At 42.0% G+C, this 20,170-nt stretch overlaps 1 protein-coding gene across 1 annotated transcript in view; it reads left to right on the top strand.

Moving 5' to 3' along the window:
- RYR2 (ryanodine receptor 2) overlaps positions 1-19,939 on the top strand; it is a 765,551-nt gene extending 745,612 nt beyond the window's left edge. The window contains exons 99-105 of the mRNA XM_042907783.1: positions 3,101-3,247; positions 5,015-5,149; positions 12,656-12,812; positions 14,745-14,809; positions 16,461-16,561; positions 17,555-17,606; positions 18,339-19,939. Of these exons, the coding sequence (XP_042763717.1) occupies positions 3,101-3,247; positions 5,015-5,149; positions 12,656-12,812; positions 14,745-14,809; positions 16,461-16,561; positions 17,555-17,606; positions 18,339-18,434 (753 nt within the window). The 3' untranslated portion in view covers positions 18,435-19,939. The remainder of the gene's footprint in view (positions 1-3,100; positions 3,248-5,014; positions 5,150-12,655; positions 12,813-14,744; positions 14,810-16,460; positions 16,562-17,554; positions 17,607-18,338) is intronic.
- Positions 19,940-20,170: the final 231 nt, after the last annotated feature.

Genomic DNA, 20,170 nt, shown 5'->3' with positions numbered 1-20,170 from the left:
TTGACTTAGAATTTTCAGTTTAAAAAAATCATTATCAATGGTTTTCATGCTCCCATGTGCTCTCTATGGGAAGTTGCTAGGGACAGTCCTGAAACTCTGCTGAATGGATCAACTACAAATGTTTGTCTCCTCCTGCTGGTTCAGAATCCTCCTACAATCCTCACACACCTGCGAAGGTGCACTTACAAGCAAATCCAAAGGCCTAGTCCTAGACCCTCCTCTGGTTTTGTCTCCCTTGCACATCTCACTTAGTCTCAAAATCACACTCTAATTAGCAGTGACTTTTACAGTGAGTGGGAATTCTGTTCTCCTAAAGACCTGCGACACCCCCCAAATTCTCCTGTCTCTATCCCCACCCCTATCGTACCCAGTCACGGGCCCGGAATACTGGGTCTTTTAGACAACTCTCCAAAGATCTCAAAAACAAGTCTTGTGAGTATCTTTTAGAATTGTCAACTGTTAATGCCTTCAGCAAATTTCTAATAATGGAAGCAACTCCCTCAAATTAAAAGGAAACCACCTCATCTCTAGCACTGATGTTTTCTGTTCAGGTAGCCCGGCCATCTTGGCTTTTGCTAGTTAAGGTCAATCCTCCTTGACCTCCTTATATGCCGCAGTACCTGTGTCATGCAAGATACGTATCTTGCTCTAGTTTTCTTGCCTCCAGAGCATTTGGGCGTGGATAGACTTCTTCAGACTTGTTTCTGTTATATTATTCTGATATATTATTCATCCACCTGTAGTTTCATGGCTGTTTGGCCAGCTACTTGTCAACATGTCTTCAGTCCTCAATAGTGTGGTTTCTGTCTGAAACACAGCTAGGCTTACCAGATGAAGTACAGATGAGTTCAAGCCCCGCGTTGGGCTCTGCGCTGACAGCTCAGGGCCTGGAGCCTGCTTCAGATGCTGTGTCTCTCTCTCTCTCTCTGCCCCTCCTCTGCTTCTGCTGTCTCTCTCAAAACTAACTAAATAAAAAACATTATAAAAAATTTTTAATTACAGCTAACTATTTACATATTATATTTACATTTTTATATAGGTATGTATACATACCTATACATAAATATAGGTAGTTTTATATCTATAATATAACAATGTACAATATACATACTTATATATTTATATTTATATGTGAGTATATCCCAAATATTGCATGGAACATAATCTAAAAATTATTTATTCTTTACCTAACGTTTATCTGTAACTGGGCAGCCTGTGTTTTTATTTGCGAAATCCGGCTATCTAAGGACAGCACCTGTGTCGTCTATACATGTATCCTTGGCTCCCCTGATCACCTATATTAGTCTCCTTACTCATCTCCTTACTCATCTTGTGTCCACACACTTGTCCTTTCTCCTCAGCCTTTTCATTTCTTAATAGCCTGCTGGGTGTGTCCATTCAAATGTCCTGTGACAAATGCATCTTCTCCTCTCCTCACTCTTCCCTGCTAAACGCAGTCCCCCTGTCCACCATTTCCTCTTTCTGTTAGTGTTTTTGTTCTTCTTGCTACCTATGTCCAGGTGACCAGCTTGGACTCCTTTTCCTTCTCCTTCTAATATATGCATTCAGTTATGTGCCCAATTGGATCCTTTTCCTGCCCTCTGTCATTCTCTGGCCAGTTCTGCTGATAGTCGTGCCTCTTATAACCTCCCCCGTGGGGTTGGCCAGTAGTGTCCTAACGCAATAGCTCTGCCACTTACATCTTCTTTGAGAAAGTAGCTTGACCGGAGTGAGCTCACTTTCCTCATTTGTCAATTTGGGGCTAAGATTGCCTACTTATCAAGAGTCTGGCTAGAATAAAAACAGAGACTGTATGTGCAAAGATACAAGACGGTATTTTCATAAAATGCTGCTTTTCACATACCATTGTTCCGTATGATGCTCCAGGGGTTCTCCCGTGCCTGTGGGGTGTGCCCATATCCCTTAACTTGGCTTGAAGGCCTTCCAACCCCGCCATACATTTCCAGCCTCATCTTCTGAAACAGAAGCCCACTCTCAAACCAAACTGTCACTCCTCAGCACATTCTGCGTAGTCTTATCTCGGTGTCTATTTTCAAGTACTGCTTTCTTCCACCCGATGTCTAACCTCAGCCCTGAACTGCCCATAAAGATGATTTATACCACCTCAGCCCCCTTTGTCTTGTTTGTGTTCTCTATTAAAGCTTAAGATATATTCTAGTCAAAATGAAGGTTTCCTCCCTTTCCCAAAATGGGTAGCTCTTGACTCCAATGGCAAAACATTTCTTATGCCCAAGGACCCTAATCCAGAAAGCAAGCATGATCTCAGTATCTTTTATTCTACTTTTTTTATTCTCCTCCCCTCAAAAAGTATATACACTTATACATCTAACCTCTGTAAAGCGAATCTCTTACATTGATTATAAACAAGATTCCTACAGATAGTACCAATTGTATTATTAGGTTTATTATAGCCTTCGGTGACATTAAGTAGTATTTGCATTTTCTTCTAGACTTGTTTTGGCTCACATAAAGTGAGATGCTTGGTTAATAAAATACCACACATAATTTCTTACAACTAGTAGGTCTCCACAAACACTGATTTAGAGAGTGAGTAAATGAAAAACGAAAGAGGGAAGGATAGTTGGTTGGTTCTTTGGTTGAGTGTAGAGCAGGGCTCTCAAGGGGGGAAATTTTGTCCTCCAGGTGACTTTTGGCAATGTCTAGAGACATCTTTGATGGTCACGGCTGGCATCTGGTGAGTGGAGATCAGGGTCACTGCTGGTCATCCTACGGTGCATCAGACAGCCTCCAAAACAGAGAATTATCCAGTCTAAACTCTCAGTAGTGCCAAGGTGAAAACACCTTGCTATCGAGTATTAGGTCAGTAAAATTCTCTCTATAGAAAGATACATAAGAACAGCCTCTCTGATATAAAGGAGAGAAAGACATTGAACCTCTGAGAACAAGCTAAATAACACTAAAATACATAAACCAATAGAACTGATTCGAATTAAATAAACAGACAGACTAAGAAGGTAAAGTAAATGAAGTGATTATAATGGAATGAAATCAGAGTAGCTTTGGACAACAGTCACTCCTTCTGGTTTCTGATATGCTTCCCTCTCGTTTGTCTTCTCAGTCTTTCCTCTACCTGGCCTGGTATATGACTATGTCCATTCTGGGACACTATAACAACTTTTTTTTTGCTGCTCATCTTCTTGACATTGCCATGGGATTCAAGACACTGAGAACCATCTTGTCATCGGTAACTCACAATGGCAAGCAGGTAAAAGTTGATTTTTTTTTGACTTCCTACAAAAAAACAAAAAAACAAAAAATACACCAATAAAAATAAAACCCAACCTCCAATGGCAACATATAGTTTTAAAGATTTTTGTGAATGGAGGATATGCACTTTTTTTATTTTTTTATTTTTTAATTTTTTTTACAAACCATGAGGAATATTGGTTCAAGAGTCCCCTACACCTACATTCAAGTCTTGGCTTGACCGATTCACTGTGTGACCTTGGATAACTGATTTAACATTTTTAAATCTCAATTCATTGTGTAAAATGAGTACAATAAAAGTACCTACCTTTTGGAGTTTCTGAGAAAATGAAATAAGAACATAAATGTGGAGGTGTTAGCACAGGCCCCGGCACATACAAAACACCGCGGAAAATAGTTAAATTTTTCCTAATATGATATTTACTCCATTTGATACCAGAGGGAACTGAAATGTGTTTCAGAATCCTGATGCACTAGTTACAATAGTAATAAAACACAAGATGCTGCGTTCTTAATTTGATGTGACATTTAAAAATTGGAGATCATGTGGTCTTTTCTCCACTTTTAAATTGGACAGAAAGAATCACAATGTTTCATACTTGACAAGGTCATACTCCAAGGACTTACATACTGGCCTAGTTCCAGAAGATCAATTTATGTTTTAATGGAGCCCAGTTGTAATGTGAAAACTTTAATTATTCATAAACTCATTATAGAAGCATATATTTATTGATTCATTCGCTATCACCTGTCTACTGGGAGTAACACATTCTATATTCGTTATTTGGCTTAACAGAGTCCTTCTTTTCCAGAATTTTGTAATTCAGCATATTTTTAAATCCATGTCCCCCCAAACACGTGAACTATGTCCATAGTTAAGTTCATATGAACAGTTATCATGATTTTTAGTTTCCTAAATTTCAACACATTGTTGTTCTATATGTCACTCTAACTTTTGAATGTGACTATGACATCAGCAAAAAGTGTTTATTCATTCATAGTATTGAGCCCCTGACATATTTAAAGAACTGGAGATTCTGAATCTCTTGTGTATTTTCACACAAAAGGTTTGGCTTGCTTTCAATTCACTTCTAAAATTTTGGGAGGATTATTCCTTCTTTTTGAGATATCAATTTTTGACTTACAGAAATATAGAGAGCTTAATAGTCCTCATAATAAGATGTGCAGAAATTTATAGTGGCATTGTACTTCATTTACAGAAGTGAATTAAGCCCTCTATTCAGATAACATATTTTCTCCAGATAATTGTAAAATTATTTTTGAAGGACTTAATATATGCTGCCATGGTCAAGAACATAGGGATTCATTGTAATTAGAGGAAGTAGACACAAAAAATAATGCATTTTAGTGTGTTTAGATTTTCTGTGATATAACCAGAAATATATTTTCACCAACTTGGTGAAATTCTTATTTTCAGCACATACATATTATGATCAATTTGGATGTGAAAGTCAATCAGAGTTTATTCATATTCCAGCTGTAGTATGCATTCATTAACCAATTAAGTAGCCAACTTTTGCATAAAACAGTCTGACCACTTGATAAAATAAAGAGCATATGGAAATAAATTTCCCCACAGAGGGGGGTAAGAAAGGTATGGTGTGAGGTATGGATCCCATTAGTTTCTAGTCAATAAATCCAGGTATGTGCTCATAGAATTCTCTCCTCCCACACTGATGTTGAACATGCCAGTCATATATGCCTTGCATTTCTAATGCATGTTCTGTGTCACATTGCTTTCCAGCTTGTATTAACTGTTGGCTTGTTAGCTGTTGTTGTATACCTATATACTGTTGTGGCATTCAACTTTTTCCGAAAATTCTACAATAAAAGTGAAGATGGTGACACACCGGATATGAAATGTGATGATATGCTAACGGTAAGTTCATACACTTTGATCTCATATGAGTGAAAATTTCTCCTGCTTCTTCAGTATGAGTGGTTGTGTAGTTACTCTTTAACCTTGCAGAATAGAAAATAGCGTACCCAGTAAAAAAATTGTGTGGCTCTTTAAAGAATCAACAGTTTTCATTCTTTTGCAGAATGTAAAGGACCGTTTCTGCCATTTTTTTACATCTGCCGTACCAGCCTGATAATCAGATTTTTTGCATAAAGGACTTAGAGCTGGAAGGATTAATATAAACGCTTTAGCTGAATTGGTTCATAGATTCCAGGACAGCGGTTAAAATTATTTCCTTGGAGAGTATTTTGAACCCTTAGTTATCTGTGTACTTTCATGATATTAACTGACATCACTGAAGCCCAAAATTAGATCTTTTACTAGAACTCTTAGGTTTTGCTTAAATATTCAGTACTTTAGCATAAATTACCCTTTTGGTCTTGGTTTTAAAATCAATGGATGTCCAAGCTTTCATATTGCTCTACCCCTGTTCCTTAACCTGCCCGTCTAATATTGGCGAATCAGAAGTTATTACAGGTGAGACCTTAGATTGGAAATATGTACCTCTAGCTGAAAGGAGATGAATTCTTCATTGAGCACCAAATTAAAATACCTACATAGCTGGGGTTAGTGGTGTAAGAGACCAACAAAGTGACAGTAAAATTACTCTAGAAAAAATAAACACCCAAAAGAGTAATGAGAGGGAACTACTAATGTTTTAAAAACTAATACTTAAGGCAGGTTTTGTACTAGAGAATGATACATGTGTGGGACAGAATAGAGAGTCTAGAAATACATGCAGATACACTGGGAAATTAAAAGTATGATAAAACGTGGCTTTTGAAATCATGAAATGAAAAAGAATTCAGTAAATGGTATTGGTACCATGGATATGCTTTTGGGGAAATTTTGATAAAAATTGATACCAACCTAGTTCTTTAAATCAAAATAAATTCTGAATGGGACACATATTTTAATGCAAAAAGAAAAGAATAAAAATTATAACAATTTGACTTTTGAAATAATAAACAATTTTTAAAATTTTACTTATTTTCTTTAAAGAAAATTTTTAATGCTTATTTATTTTTGAGACAGAGACAGAGCACAAGCAGGGGAGGGGCAGAGAGAGAGGGAGACACAGAATCCAAAGCAAGCTCCAGGCTCTGAGCTGTCAGCACAGATCCTGATGCGAGATGAATCATGGGAGATCATGACCTGAGCCAAAGTCGGACGCTTAACTGACTGAGCCACGCAGGCGTCCTTGAAATAATAATAATTTTTAAATGGGGAAAGGTCTTTCTAAGTGTGTCATAAAACCTAAGATGCATGGGGTCCTAAACAATTACTTTAAAAAGGAACAACACTAAGCGATGTCTTAAAGACAAATGAAAAACTAGGAAAAATATTAACATAGGGCCAGTGTCCTTAACTTACTAAGTACTAAATCACATCACTAGGAAGTAAACCAATAGGAAAAGGAACAATCAGCTCGTGGTAAAATTCAGTCAGCTTACAAATTGACAAAGATTAAAGAAATGCAAATCAATCAACTGCCATTTCATATCTATCAGGTTTGCAGAATATTCAAGTTTGTTAATACCCACAGTTGTTGAATCGATGGAAAAACTGGCACTTTCATGAACACTTGTAGGGAATTCAAATTAAGACAATGATTTTACAGAAAGTTTGCAATATCCATCACATTTTTCATTGTACTTACCCTCTGACTTGTCAGTTCCACTGATTGTATTGATTTAAATGTTTGTTTCCAAATATGCTCCTGTGGGTTTAAGGATACTTGCTACTATCACAAATTAGAAATAATCTAAATTATATCAATAGAGTCCCGATTAAACCCACTATGGCAAATCCCTATCATGGAAAAGTAGGTAGTTGTTTAAAAATAAGACAAATCTGCACATGCTGATATAGAAAGACATACAGATTGCATTTCAGTGGGGAAGGGGGGGCAAGATCTTGAACAGTGTTATGATAAGATCCTGATTGTGTGCACACATACACATGCTAGAATGTACATATTAGATACACTAGAATATGTACACGGTGTTTCTGGAAGAATACATGGGACACTGTTAACAAGGGTTCCTACAGGGAGTAGGACTACAGGTTAGGGAGAGAAGAAACTTACACGGTAAGGGATTCGTCACTGGTAGTGACGTCCCCCAGAGTCACTAAACATGTGACACTTTACCGCCAGTAAGGATCCTTCATCTCCTCTTGTGAGAGGTGCCTTTAATACCCACCTTGCCTCTCTACCCGGTGACTTCAAGACTTGGGGTAGCAGCTGGCTCGAGGCAGGGAGGGGAGCAGACAGCTGGAGGAGTCAACAAGGCACAAAAGGGAGTCAGTCATTACTAACACCAGACAGTTGTGACTCCAGGGAGATTCATTTCTCTTCCAGAAGCACCCCCTCCCCCATGGTTCTAAATCTCAAAGTCCACCTTGGTTGAGTCAGAAAGTTTAGCAAGGTGATTCACTGCCAGAGGGTGTGGTGCCCGCTGAATCGCTGAAGATTGCTGGAAAGTCAGGATGACTTCAGGTAGTACTTTTGAGTTGGCATTGGGAATGGCGGGGCCTCACTTGCCCCCCTCCTACCACAATAAGACCCCTGAAACATCCAGGTGTCTCCTTCTAATGTCATGAGTCATGTTTGACCCTATTCAATTATGCTGATAGTATCCTTGGATGACTACATTTCGAACATCACTCTTGGTATGAGTTTCCATTGCTTTTGTAAATTTTACCAACCAATGAAATTGACAGGAATCCAGGCATGGTTTGAACAACAAGTGAGTTAGGAAGACAACGAACTGCCTTTACCTGGTTGGCATGACCTAGTTGCATGGGATGTGTAGGGAAGAGGTAGAGAAGTTTGCCTCACTTTAGGGTGAGGAAATAAGGCTTCTTGATGTTTCGACCGTGGCCTCAGGACTGAGCTAGAGCCTGGATTTTGTCCAGTTTAAGGGATTTCTGCCCCTACCAGTGAGACTACCTACAACCAGGTCTGTTCTGGGTGTTTCTAGCTCTACACATAACGGTAAGCTTTGTACCTTGCCTTTGGGTGGGGTGAGGTTGGGGGCATCATGAGGATGTACCTTAGATGTGTCTTCTTGCAAAAGAGAAAACTCAATTCCAAGCCACAAACAACATCTCAGCTCCCATACTTCTGCCAGGTGGATCAGGCACACAGGAGTCTGTGTAGCTCTGCACATGCTCGTATCCAGCTGATTGTTCTTAAAAACGATCACATCAGAGGCCACATCACCTAGATTTACCTTACAATAGTTGGTCTCAAAACCCCTTTTAATTTGCCTCTTATTAATACTTGTGCAGCAAGGTTTGAACAAGCCGACAACATTTAAAATGTAACTGCTCACTTGTAGTAGTGCTCGTTAAAAGTCAAGGCTTAGCAAAACCCAGCAGCTAGCAAGACAGAAGTACGGCGTAGGAAGTGGTCACGCTTAATATCTTGCGTGTATCTCTCAAAAGAGAATCTTTTGTTTACATCCGTCTCTAACAATTAGTCTTCACAGGGTGAAGTCGAGGATTGTTTGCTTGAGATGGGTTTTCTTCACTCATGCCCTGTTTTCTCGGCAACATCTGAGTTTCCAGTGCCTTCATTGCTTCTGGTAGTTTCCTGGCATATGTTAGGAACATTTTAGGTTTTCACAGCGATGTGGTTCACCTGCCAGTGTTTCATGCCTAACAGCAGGTGGCGCTGTAGCTACAGTTTTAGACTGTGATGCTACATGCCTGCCTGCCCACCTACCACCTGCCTCCTCCTTCCTCCCTCCCCTTCCTTCCTTCCTTCTTCCCTCCCTCCCTCCTCCCCTTCCTCCCTTCCTTCCTTCCCTCCCTCCCTTTTCTTCCTTCCTTCCTTCCTACACTTTCCTTCCTTTCCTTTCTTTTTTACTTATTTATTTAGGATCATGGTGTTTTAAGCCTGAGAATCTAATTAAACCATCAGTATCCTGAGAGAATTTGAACCTCTTCTCCAAGAATGTACAAGGAGAAAGTGCAAAATGATCCAAAGTTCCAAAGCCCCAGGCAAAAAGATGATTGTAGCTAACTAGCCAGGGAGACTGACTTGGCCTATATAAAGACATTCATCTCCAAAGGGGTGGTCCTTTCACCAGGACTCACCAGGGCATCCCTTTATGAACCGCAGCTCAATGAGGCCACCCTCATATCCCAAGTCAGAAACTGCAGGGAAGGTGTCCAGACCTGTTGTGTTTTTTGGGAAAAACTTACCAGGTGGTTGAGAGAACGAGTTACTCCTAGGGAAGTACGATCCCCAGCTCAGGGGATTGTTCTAAATTACTTATTTTACCCTACCCTCCCAACAAGTAATCTCTGCCAGTCTCTGTCTCTGTCTTTCTCTTTCCACTTTTATTTCTCCCCCTATTTTTTTTTGGGGGGGGGGGGTTGGTCAGGATAAAGATCTCGTAAAGATCTTCACTACTCCACCAGAAACTGTCCCTCCTCAGTATTTCCTAAAGCTGTCATAAATAGTGATTAACCCTGGAATGAATCCACTCGGGAGATGAGTGGGTAGGGGAGAAACCATAGAATATTAAATTTGGAGAATAACTGACTGCGTATTCCCAGTGTTGGTAGCACCAGGCACCTTCCTTCCTCATGACTCAGATTCTCTGAACAAAGTATATGGGTTTGTGTCCCAGAATTACTGCTTTCCATTCTCCAACTCTGATGTTCAGGTTTAAGCTGCTCCTGTGAAAAGGAAGGTGAATGAGAGATTTTCCATTTTCAGGAGCAGAATGATCATCTGACAACTAAAAGCCTGACAGCCCTACGTAGGTGGATGTTCACCACCCTACCGCATATTCTAGCCACCCACCTGCTATATCTGGGGATAACCAGGTAGTGAGATTAAGGTTGGGAAAATCAGTATCAACATCCCACAGGTGAACCTGGAATTTTATACTTTTAAAATCTGGTAGCTTACTAAGCCTAAACAATCCAATGCGTAAGACTGCCTATCTTTTCAGCATGGCCTGAGTCTATTATTGAAATATGGTGGGAGCCCTTTTGTCAGCATCAGAGCTTTCACAGAATGAAGGTGAGCAGAGAGACATGGATGTTGCTAGATGGCTGACAGGAGACCTGAGAAGTAGGAGACATTTGCTTTGGTAATTTAGCCTCATTCCATGGTCCTATCTTCAACTGTGCATGTCTGGAAACTAAACATTCTCTTGAGGACAGACTCACATTAACCAGGCTCCTAAGAGTCAGATGTATGAGTCAGAACACCAACATCCTACTCGTAAGAGTTCATGCCGCAGGAGAACGCATTCTCTTCCCTAGAGAAAAACTCTATGGGCACCTGGGTGGCTCTGTCAGTTAAGCGTCCGACTTCAGCTCAGGTCACGATCTCGCGATCTGTGAGTTTGAGCCCCGCGTCGGCCTCTGTGCTGACAGCTCAGAGCCTGGAGCCTGCTTCACAGTCGGCGTCTCCCTCTTTCTCTGTCCCTCCCCCGCTCACACTCTGTCTCTCTCAAAAATAAATGAACATTACAAAAATGACTTTTCTGGCCTGTCTGTGAGAGAGACCCCTTACCTGAGCCCCAGATGGTTCTTGGTTGGGCAGCGACAGAGCCGCCCTCTGATCCTCTTCGTTCACTGTGTGCCAGACTGACAAACCTCCTTCCTGAGTGACCCAGTCGTTATTCGGTTCTGATCATTAGATTCCAGGCATCCGCTCCAGGACACTTTCTGTGTGCTGCATCTATCACTATATTAGCTGTTGAACTATGAGCATTTTGGGGCCAACTTGCTGCCTGTCCTTTGTGCTCTTTGGGGTCATCTGAGAATCTGAGGTTCATGGGCTGAGACAGTGAAGTCTCCATGAGAACACCGATCAGTCATGACTTTTCACTCTTCATTCACCGCCCCCCCTCCGCCCCAGTGATGTGTAAGTTCCTCTCATGTGCTGGACATTATTTTAGGCCCTGATAATAGAGCAGTAACCAAAGTCATTCTTCTTGTAATGAAGCCAGTTCAGTGCAGTGAGACAGATCACGAAGCATCAAAATTAGGTAAGTGGTAGGTACAGGTTTGGAATTCAGGAAAGAGACCCAAGGTGTAAACAGAAAAAAAGTGTACGTCATTGGCACAGAGATGGTACTTAACTGTGAAGGTGGGGACATTCCTCTAGGAAGAACTGGCCAAGGAGGCTGAGAAAGGGTGGCCAGAAATGTAGAAGATGACCAGGGGATTGTGGTGTCTCCCCAAGTGAAGACACTGTGTCAAAGCCTTTGCCCCTTCGTTAAGGCAGATGGTGGGTAAATGTGTTTTGTACTCACGGATGACATCAGTTGGGTAAGTCGGAGTGTCTGAAACAGTCTAAGAAGGCCTCGTGGAGGAAGGCTTGTTACCTGAGGGTGAAAAGGAATGGGATAAGAAAGGGAAATAACTGTTTAAGATGGGAAGGAAATGCAAACCAAGAACTAGAATCGGGAGTTGTTTATCTGACAGGCATGGATAGAGTGCAGGGTGGTACTCGGGAGCAGCAGCCCATCAGTGGAGAGGGATGAAGCGTCCCTGAATCTGAGGCCCCGACCTGGAGAGTCTGCCCTTATCCTGAAAACAGATAAAACACTGACGCTTGCAGCCACTGGCTCTCAGCTGTTGCGATTTTGCCCTCCCGGGGACGCTTGGCAACGTCTGCAGACGTTTTTGGTTATCTACAATGAGGTGCTCTTGGCATTGAGTGGGTAGAGGCCAGGGATCCTTCTAAAACATCCTACAATGCACGAGACAGATCCCATCCAAAGAATTATCCGGCCCTAAATGTCAACGGCACTGAGGCTGAGAGACCCTGCCCTCTTCTGCAGTGGGCGCTTGGAGCTCTCCTTCTAATTGGTTGCTTTAATGTTTCAGATTCTTAACAATGAGCTGTTATTTCCTCCTTGCTTCTCCCCTCTGTCTTCTTTCTTGTACACATTAGAGTAGAAACATTTCAGCATCGTATTCCATACATGACGGATGAGGGGATGGCGTTATTGGGTCTGGTGTTTTCCTAGCTTAATTTCTGAGATTCCATCTTATTAAATACTGAGGTTTTCCTTCCTCTCTCCTCTGTCTGTTCTGATCAAAGAAAAAGAAAAAAAGAGCAGTGTGATTAAATATAGCTTTGTGGGCCTTAATGTGATCTTAATGGGATTACCTTATGCCAGATGCTAGTGAGGTATTTTTCATCCCCTGCAAAGTGTGACAGAAGGTGCGAGGCAGAGTGTCGTGTCGAGTTTTGTTCAAAGGACAGCAGAGTGTAAGAGCCACGTGTTTGCATCATAACCACAAACGCTGAAACAAAAAGAGGCAATGTAGAAGGCAGAGATGGTCAGTTTCCAGAGTGAGGATTAGCAGCTAGAGAGAGAGCCTCAACTTTGTTCAATGTGCAGATGGGCAGCGTCTCCAGGAAGTGACTGTGTCTGTCTTTTCCAGTGCTACATGTTCCACATGTACGTCGGGGTACGTGCCGGAGGGGGTATCGGCGATGAAATCGAAGACCCAGCAGGCGACGAATATGAGATCTATCGAATCATCTTTGACATCACCTTCTTCTTCTTCGTGATTGTCATCCTCTTGGCCATAATTCAAGGTGAGCATCCTCCTCACTGGAGTTCAAGAGGATCTAGAATTTGAGCCATTTATTGTTCAAGTTAACACTTAAGGGCAGGTCAGAATGTCAAGTGCTATCTGTAAAAAGGCAACGAGAACTTTTCTGTTCAGTGTTTCTCCATTAGAAATCTATAGGGGGGTATCAAAGGGGGCCCTGGTAAGGGGGAAGTCGGATACAGATTTCTCTGGACTCTTTTCCCATTACCTAATGGAAAGAGCACTTTCTTTGCTGTGACTTTCTGCCCTGCCACTTATTAACTTTATAATGTTGGGTGGGTGAGCCATTTAACTCCTTTTGAGGGGTGCCTGGGTGGCTCAGTCAGTTAAGCGGCCGACGTCGGCTCAGGTCATGATCTCGTGGTCCGTGAGTTCGAGCCCCGCGTAGGGCTCTGTGCTGACGGCTCAGAGCCTGGAGCCTGCTTCAGATTCTGTGTCTCCCTCTCTCTCTGACCCTCCCCTCTGTCTCTCTCTGTCTCAAAAATGAAACATTAAATTTTTTTTTTTAAATAAACATTAAAAAAATTGTTTTAATTTTTTTTTAAAAAAAGAAGTGATGTACATGTGAGTACTCAGCACAGTATCTGATGCCTCATAAAGAATCCTAAGGCTATCGTTGAGTACCTGCTATGTGCCTGGCACATGTTATTAACTCATTTTACCTTCATGCACCCTGTGAAAATAGTGGTGTTATTTACATTTGAAGAAACTGAGCCATAATACGTCTAAGTAACTTGGCCAAAGTGCACAGTCAAGAAGTGTCAGGGCTGGAATCCAAACCCAAGTTTCTGGACCCAGAGCCCTCAGTTGAAACCAGAGAAGCCATCAGGGTGCCTGGGTGGCACAGTCGGCTGAGTGTCCAACCCTCGGTTTTGGCTCAGGTCATGGTCTCATGGTTTCCTGAGTTTGAGCTCTATTGGGCTCTGGGCTGACAGCACAGAGCCTGCTTGGGATATTCTCTGTCTCTCTCTCTCTGTCTCTCTCTGCTCCTCCCCCACTAATGCTGTCTCTGTCTCTCTCAAAAATAAATAAGTTAAACTTAAAAAAATAAATAAATAAAAACCAGAGAGCCATATTAACTTACCAGTTCTTCCCTTTACCCTAAGGAAACTTGGAATGTGGTGTTCTTCTCCCTCAGAAAAATCACTCTTGCTACCTTTTTCTGTTCATACGTTTATCCTGGCTTGAATTAAATGTCTATAAATGTGTTATTATCCTCTAAGCTCTGCAGGCACAAAACGGTACTTTTTGTTTCCAGTAAAGTACACGAACAAGTCGACAAGATTCATAATCCATCCTTTTGTCTTTACTGAGTGTAACGATAACATATTTTATAAGAGAGCAAACTCATAAAACACTCGGAAAAAGATGTGCAGCCAGTAAGTCACAGGAGGGAAACGAGCTGAGAGGAAACAACGCGGTGCAGTTAGCTCCTGGCTGACACAGTTAATAACGGGCCGGCAAGTTTACTTGTGAGGAACGCGTAACGAGAATGAGTGGAGGCAGATTCCTCAGTTCATGGTAACGTCTGATTTCCAAATCGGTACCCGAAAATGTTGTCAGTAGACTTTCCTGCGCTTTGCCACCAGAAATCTCTGTTGTTCTTTCTTGGAACAACGTGTCGGCTAACATACCAGGTGCATGTGCCACGTTAACGAGCGGTTTTTCCTGCCCTGTCACTTTGTTTTGAAACCCCCTTCTCGGGGACGGGGTAAGCACAGTACCCGCTGTGCTTCTGCCCCCCAAGAGATAACGCTGCTGCCCTAGGAGGAGTATCAAGTGTGTGCTCACTCACGACTTCTCCCAACCTGGCTGTACATTTTCTCTTTCCTTGGGAGGACTAGCCACGGGGCTGTGAGCTTCATTATCATTCTCTGGTTGATAAAGATTCGAGTGTGTTTTTATTTAACACCAGGTTTAATTATTGATGCTTTTGGAGAGCTAAGAGACCAACAGGAGCAAGTCAAAGAAGACATGGAGGTGAGTCTTGCCGCGTCTGACTCAGCTGTGTTGTTGTTGTTGTGGGCATTCATTTTTCCTACTGTCTTTATCAAAGAATCACGGCCGTGGGAGAAAGTAGGAAAAGGGCATGAGCGATGTGTGACTTCCTCGGCCCGCTTTCCATCCGGGCAACGCGTATCGTGTGGTAGGCAGGAAACATGGCGGACGCCGGGGGCGTGCAAACAGTAATGTCTCCTGCTCCCTGAGGAGAACCACCCATTCAGAATGATGGATTCACTGACAAATAAGTGAACAGGAAATTGCAGAGCGGTGTGTTGAACCCTTTATAATAACTCAGTGGAGAGATGTATAGTGTAACGTACAGCCTGTGGAAAATCAGAAATGGGTTTTAAGTAAGGTGATGGGGTTTGGCAGTGCATCAGCAACTAACAAGATCAGGGGCAGGGAAGTGGGCTGGGAGCATGTTTTAGGCAGTTGATGAAGCTCTCGCGAAAGACGTCCACCGAAGATGTAGGAACCAGATGGATTCAAGCAGTACGTAGGAGTTGGCATGACAAGCAGCGGGTGATTGTCCAGATGCAGAGGTGAGGTGTTTGGAGCAAGCGGGGACGCTACCCAGGTTTCCAGAGTCACAGCGATAAGTAACACAGAGGAGGGGCAGGTTCGTGGGTGAAGCTGCGAAGCATGAGCCCGTTAGTCAAGACATCAAATGGTAAAAAGACCTGTTGCCTTTCTGAATGTGGCCTTCCTGCTGTCCACAGTTGTTGATCAATAAGGCAGAGGGAATTGAATAGATTACCTTAATCGTCTCGAGTCCAGGCCCTAGAATCTAAGGCATCATAAACATGCCTCCGATGGCATTAAACAGTTGCTAATTTGCAAGCACGATGAGCATCTGGAGCCACACGAGGGCAATAACTATCACATTTGCTTGAGTTGATACATGTGAAATTCTCATAATGAAACGGGAGGCCTGCTTCTCCTTAGCTTTTGTGTGCTGGTCCTGCACACCACGGCCCTAAGCAGGTGCTGCTCTGAGAGATCTGGTTAGAACAAGCGAGGGGCACAAAGAGCAGGCGCCTCATTCCTGGAGTAGAAAGTTCTGATGATGACTGTTCATTGGTTAATTCTGCACTTTAGCTCAGTGCCTGGCCCGTGGCAGACCCTCTCTCAGTCATTGATCGAACACCCCACAGCTTGATATTTGATTTGGCTCTCCCCAGATGGGAGTAATCTGGACCTTTCCCCCCTCCCCTGGGTCATCAGACTTTGTTCCAGTAGGTACCAAGCTGGTAGTTTCAGCTGAGGGCACACTGAGTCCCGTCTACATAACTCGAGTTAATGTCATGAACAAGACTGATGGCTAAGTCTGGGCACTCTCACTTAAGCTGGAGGAAATAAGGAAAAGACCGTGCTTTTCGGCCATCGTGATCCTGTACGCTTCTTCCTACATGTGAACTTGTTGCTGGTACCTATGTCATTTAAACCTCCAGCCAGATATAGTTGTGGCAACAGTTAAATTAGCGTTCGTGTGCTTGGCACAGCCTTCTGTCGTGATCTTCTACAAACATCGAGTAAGCATAGCAGCTGCCCCCTAAGTGGCGAGTTGTGTGTTCCTTTGTTTTGCTTTCTGAAATCTGACATGTAAATATTTCCCTTTGTCTTCTAGACCAAATGTTTCATCTGTGGGATAGGCAACGATTACTTCGACACAGTGCCACATGGCTTTGAAACCCACACTTTACAGGAACACAACCTGGCCAATTACCTGTGAGTGTGCCTGACTCAGACTCTCCAGCCCCTCCTTATACCCGCCAGTGCCCCCCCGTTAGCAAGCTTGAGAAGCAGAAGAGACATAGCTTCCTTTCTTTATACTGTTGAACTCAGGCTTCGTCTATCTCTTTGAGAGAAAGACCCACAGCTAGCGGTCCCCTTGTCCTCAGGAGGTATGTGTACCTGGTATGTGGTGTGGTATCAGACGAGTATGTGATAAGAAAAGAACTTGCAGCCCTTCATGTGAATGATACCTTCTAGAACACGAAATGGAAAGGTGCAAAATGATAAGCGAAATACATGCTCAGCCTCTCAGAGAGCCTTGGCCGTGTTTCCCATTTCAAGAAGGCAGACTCCAGATGCCTCCTAGGGACTCAGGAATCTCCATCTTCATTTTCTGAGGACATACAGATCTCTTTAGGCCCAATTATCCTCTTTAGGCACTGTGTTCTAACATGATTCAAAGTTGCATTTTTTTTAATACATAGAAATCTGGCTGTTGCTGTAGGACTAGCCCTAGCTGCAGTTTGCTAAAAAATTATTCTTGGTTTCTAACCCAATTTTGCTATCAAACAGAAGAGAGGCAGAGTAGCACTGTAGCAAAAAGAAAAGAAAAAAAGCAAGCTTCGGCATTCACAACTGTGGGACATTAGGCAAGTTATTTGAACTTTTTAATCCCTGCTTTTCTAAATGGGGATTGTGATTCCTGCCCCATGAGTGGCTAAGTGCGATCTGACACGAAACCTGATGTACAGCAGCTCCCGAGAGGTATAACTTGATCTGCACACGCCCACATTGTAGCTACTTTGAAAACGTACTTTTTAAAAATGGTTAAGCTTTTGGTTCCCGTGGCGTCTTTTGCCTTGCAGTTTTGATACGTTTCTCTGCTCTGCCAACAGTGTGCAGTTAGCCCGTAGCCAGATCAGAAGTATCTGTGAACGCTGACATTTCCATACAACCCATTTCTGATTCGTCTCTCTGTATCTGTAGGTTTTTTCTGATGTATCTCATAAACAAAGATGAAACAGAGCACACGGGACAGGTAGGTAAACAGTGACCATACACCGTCTTCTGAAAGAAGTGACAGAGAATATGGACATGGTGGGGAAAATGTGTGCATTAAACCTGAAGAGTTGGGATTACTTTCAGATATAGTATCTTAACAAAAAATTCCTGTTATCCCAGACGAGCGTGCAAAGATTGCTTTTGTCGAGAAAGTAAAATCATAAGTTCACATAAAAAATGTAAGCTTTTAATTAGCTGAAAATGCAGGGCTTTGTGTTCTGTTAAGTATAATGTCCTTGATTGCTTAATCAGATAGCAGATGGTTTCAGATGAGTTCCAGTCCACAATATTAGGATCAATTAAAAATAATTGTGTATGAAATATCTACGGTTCTCGTTAAGTATTTGAAATTCTCCCTCCACAAATATTCACCTCCGATTGTTAGCAGTTTGAATTTGAAGGATACAATTAATAATATTTCCTTAAGAGAACCCATAAAATCATATGCCACAAATAGTGTTTTTAATCATCATTGTATTATGGTCCAGATGAAGATGGATTATTAATAGAAATATATGAGGTCTGGTATAGCTAGGCACTCTCTAGATGAATTTGGGCTTTTCGAATCATGTGATTATGTGCACTTACACAGTTACATGGGTATGTGATATATATATGCAACAAATGTGTGTTTTTATCTTGTATTTTGTGGTAATGCACAGATCCTGGGGAAAGACATGATGTTAATACATTTCCTTTACGTTTACAGGAATCTTATGTCTGGAAGATGTATCAAGAAAGATGCTGGGAATTCTTCCCAGCAGGGGATTGTTTCCGGAAACAGTATGAAGACCAGCTAAATTAAACTCAGACTCCGGTCACCTCTGAAAACCAAAACATACACATTCACTCTTTGTTTCGGTCTCTCTGTGTCTGACTCTGTCTCTCTTTCTCTCTGCTCTCTTGGAGACATCCTGCTGAATTTGTGAATTGCCAGCATTATATGCTTTCTGGGAGCAGTGAACTCTGTTTCTGAAGACCCGACTGTGCTTTTCCCCCCACCTTGTGTATTTTCTTTGAGAATAAAGACTGAAGAATATTCTAAATTCATACACAGACAACATAGGAACTCTGGAAAGGACACCATTTCGGACACTCTCAGTCATAACGCAAATGGACCGATTTCCTTCTGAGACTCCTGGAAGTCCCCTTGAGCTATGGGACAGTCACAGAGACGCGTGACAGCCACACTCATCCGGCCCCTTTATTTCACCATACTGAGAGGAACTCTCTAATGGTCACAGAGCACTGTAGCACTTAAGAGATTGCCGTGGACACCACTTACGAAGGGAAATAGTGCCTTACTATATGTGGGTTGAGCTATGCAGAAGATGTGTGCATGAAAAAAAACATCTTTATTTTCTTCATGTCGATCTTTTTTTTCTCAGATTGATTTTGTGTTTTTTTTTTTTTTCCCTTTATTCTTTTCTCTGGTGGGGGAGGGTAAGAAAAGCAGTTTGCGTGCACCTTTTTAAAAAAAAAAGACGGGTGGCCTGTCTCAGGACGAGAGGAGGCTCTTCTCATTCACTAAATTCACATTTACCCTCCCCATGTGATCGTGCTCTTATTTTGGTAATGCTCTGGTGCAACACTGCGACTTTATGAAATCTTTGTATGAAAACACAAAGACTGCAAAAAAAAAAAAAAAATACACTTTCAAAAGAAATAATTCATTGCATGTTTATTATGCAAGTTTAAAAAGAACAAAGAAAACCTCCAGAAGCAAGTTGATGAACGTGAGAGACCTTTCATGATAATTCTACTCATAGTAATAAAGTGTCGTGGGCTTAATTGTATATTTGGAGCCAGTGTCATCCACCAACAATGTGATACGTTATGAACTTGACAGTAGTTTTGGGTTTTTCTCTTTCTTTTGGCCACCTGTGATCAGTTGCTGATTAAGGACTTCTTGTCCGGCCATTTTTTTAATATCAAAGCTGAAGCAATATCCATTCAGGGAGTTCATCAGATGCATCAAAAACCACGGGTGATAATTACCAGTCACTCCATTTTGAGTCCTTTTAAATGTAATGCTTATCTTTACAAATAAAAAGACAGATTCAGAATGGAAGCAAGATCATTTTGCAAACATTGGAGCTCTTTTATTACAAGTCTGCTTGTTAATTTTAGAATTGGAAAACTGCTCTGATTAAACTATTTAACTAACTTTCTCACTCTCTTCTTTCTCCATTTCATGTATAGTTGGGAGGCATTATAAAATCTTGAGCTGTTAACTTGAGAGGGGTCTGGGGCAATGCAAACCCTGCCCTATGGCCTTTAATGCCTTCAGATTTCCTTGTGGCCCAGCAAGCTTGCTGCCTTTATGATGACGGAAACTCAGAGTCAGCAGGCAGTTTGAACCACCTAGCCTCACCTCTGCCCTTTCCCTGACTCGGGGACATCAGGAGTTCGTTAAAACCACCAATGACAGAAGGATCACTGTCTCCCAAATCATTTAATTTTTATACAGCTTTCATTCCAGAAGGTTCTTCCTTGCTCAGGGCAGTTTTTTCCCCCTGTAATAGTACGGATTTATTTTCT

This window comes from Panthera leo, chromosome D2 (assembly GCF_018350215.1).
Source record: "Panthera leo isolate Ple1 chromosome D2, P.leo_Ple1_pat1.1, whole genome shotgun sequence".
Lineage (NCBI taxonomy): Eukaryota > Metazoa > Chordata > Mammalia > Carnivora > Felidae > Panthera > Panthera leo.
Note: the sequence above shows the minus strand (reverse complement) of the source record. Positions and strands in the feature narration are given on the sequence as shown.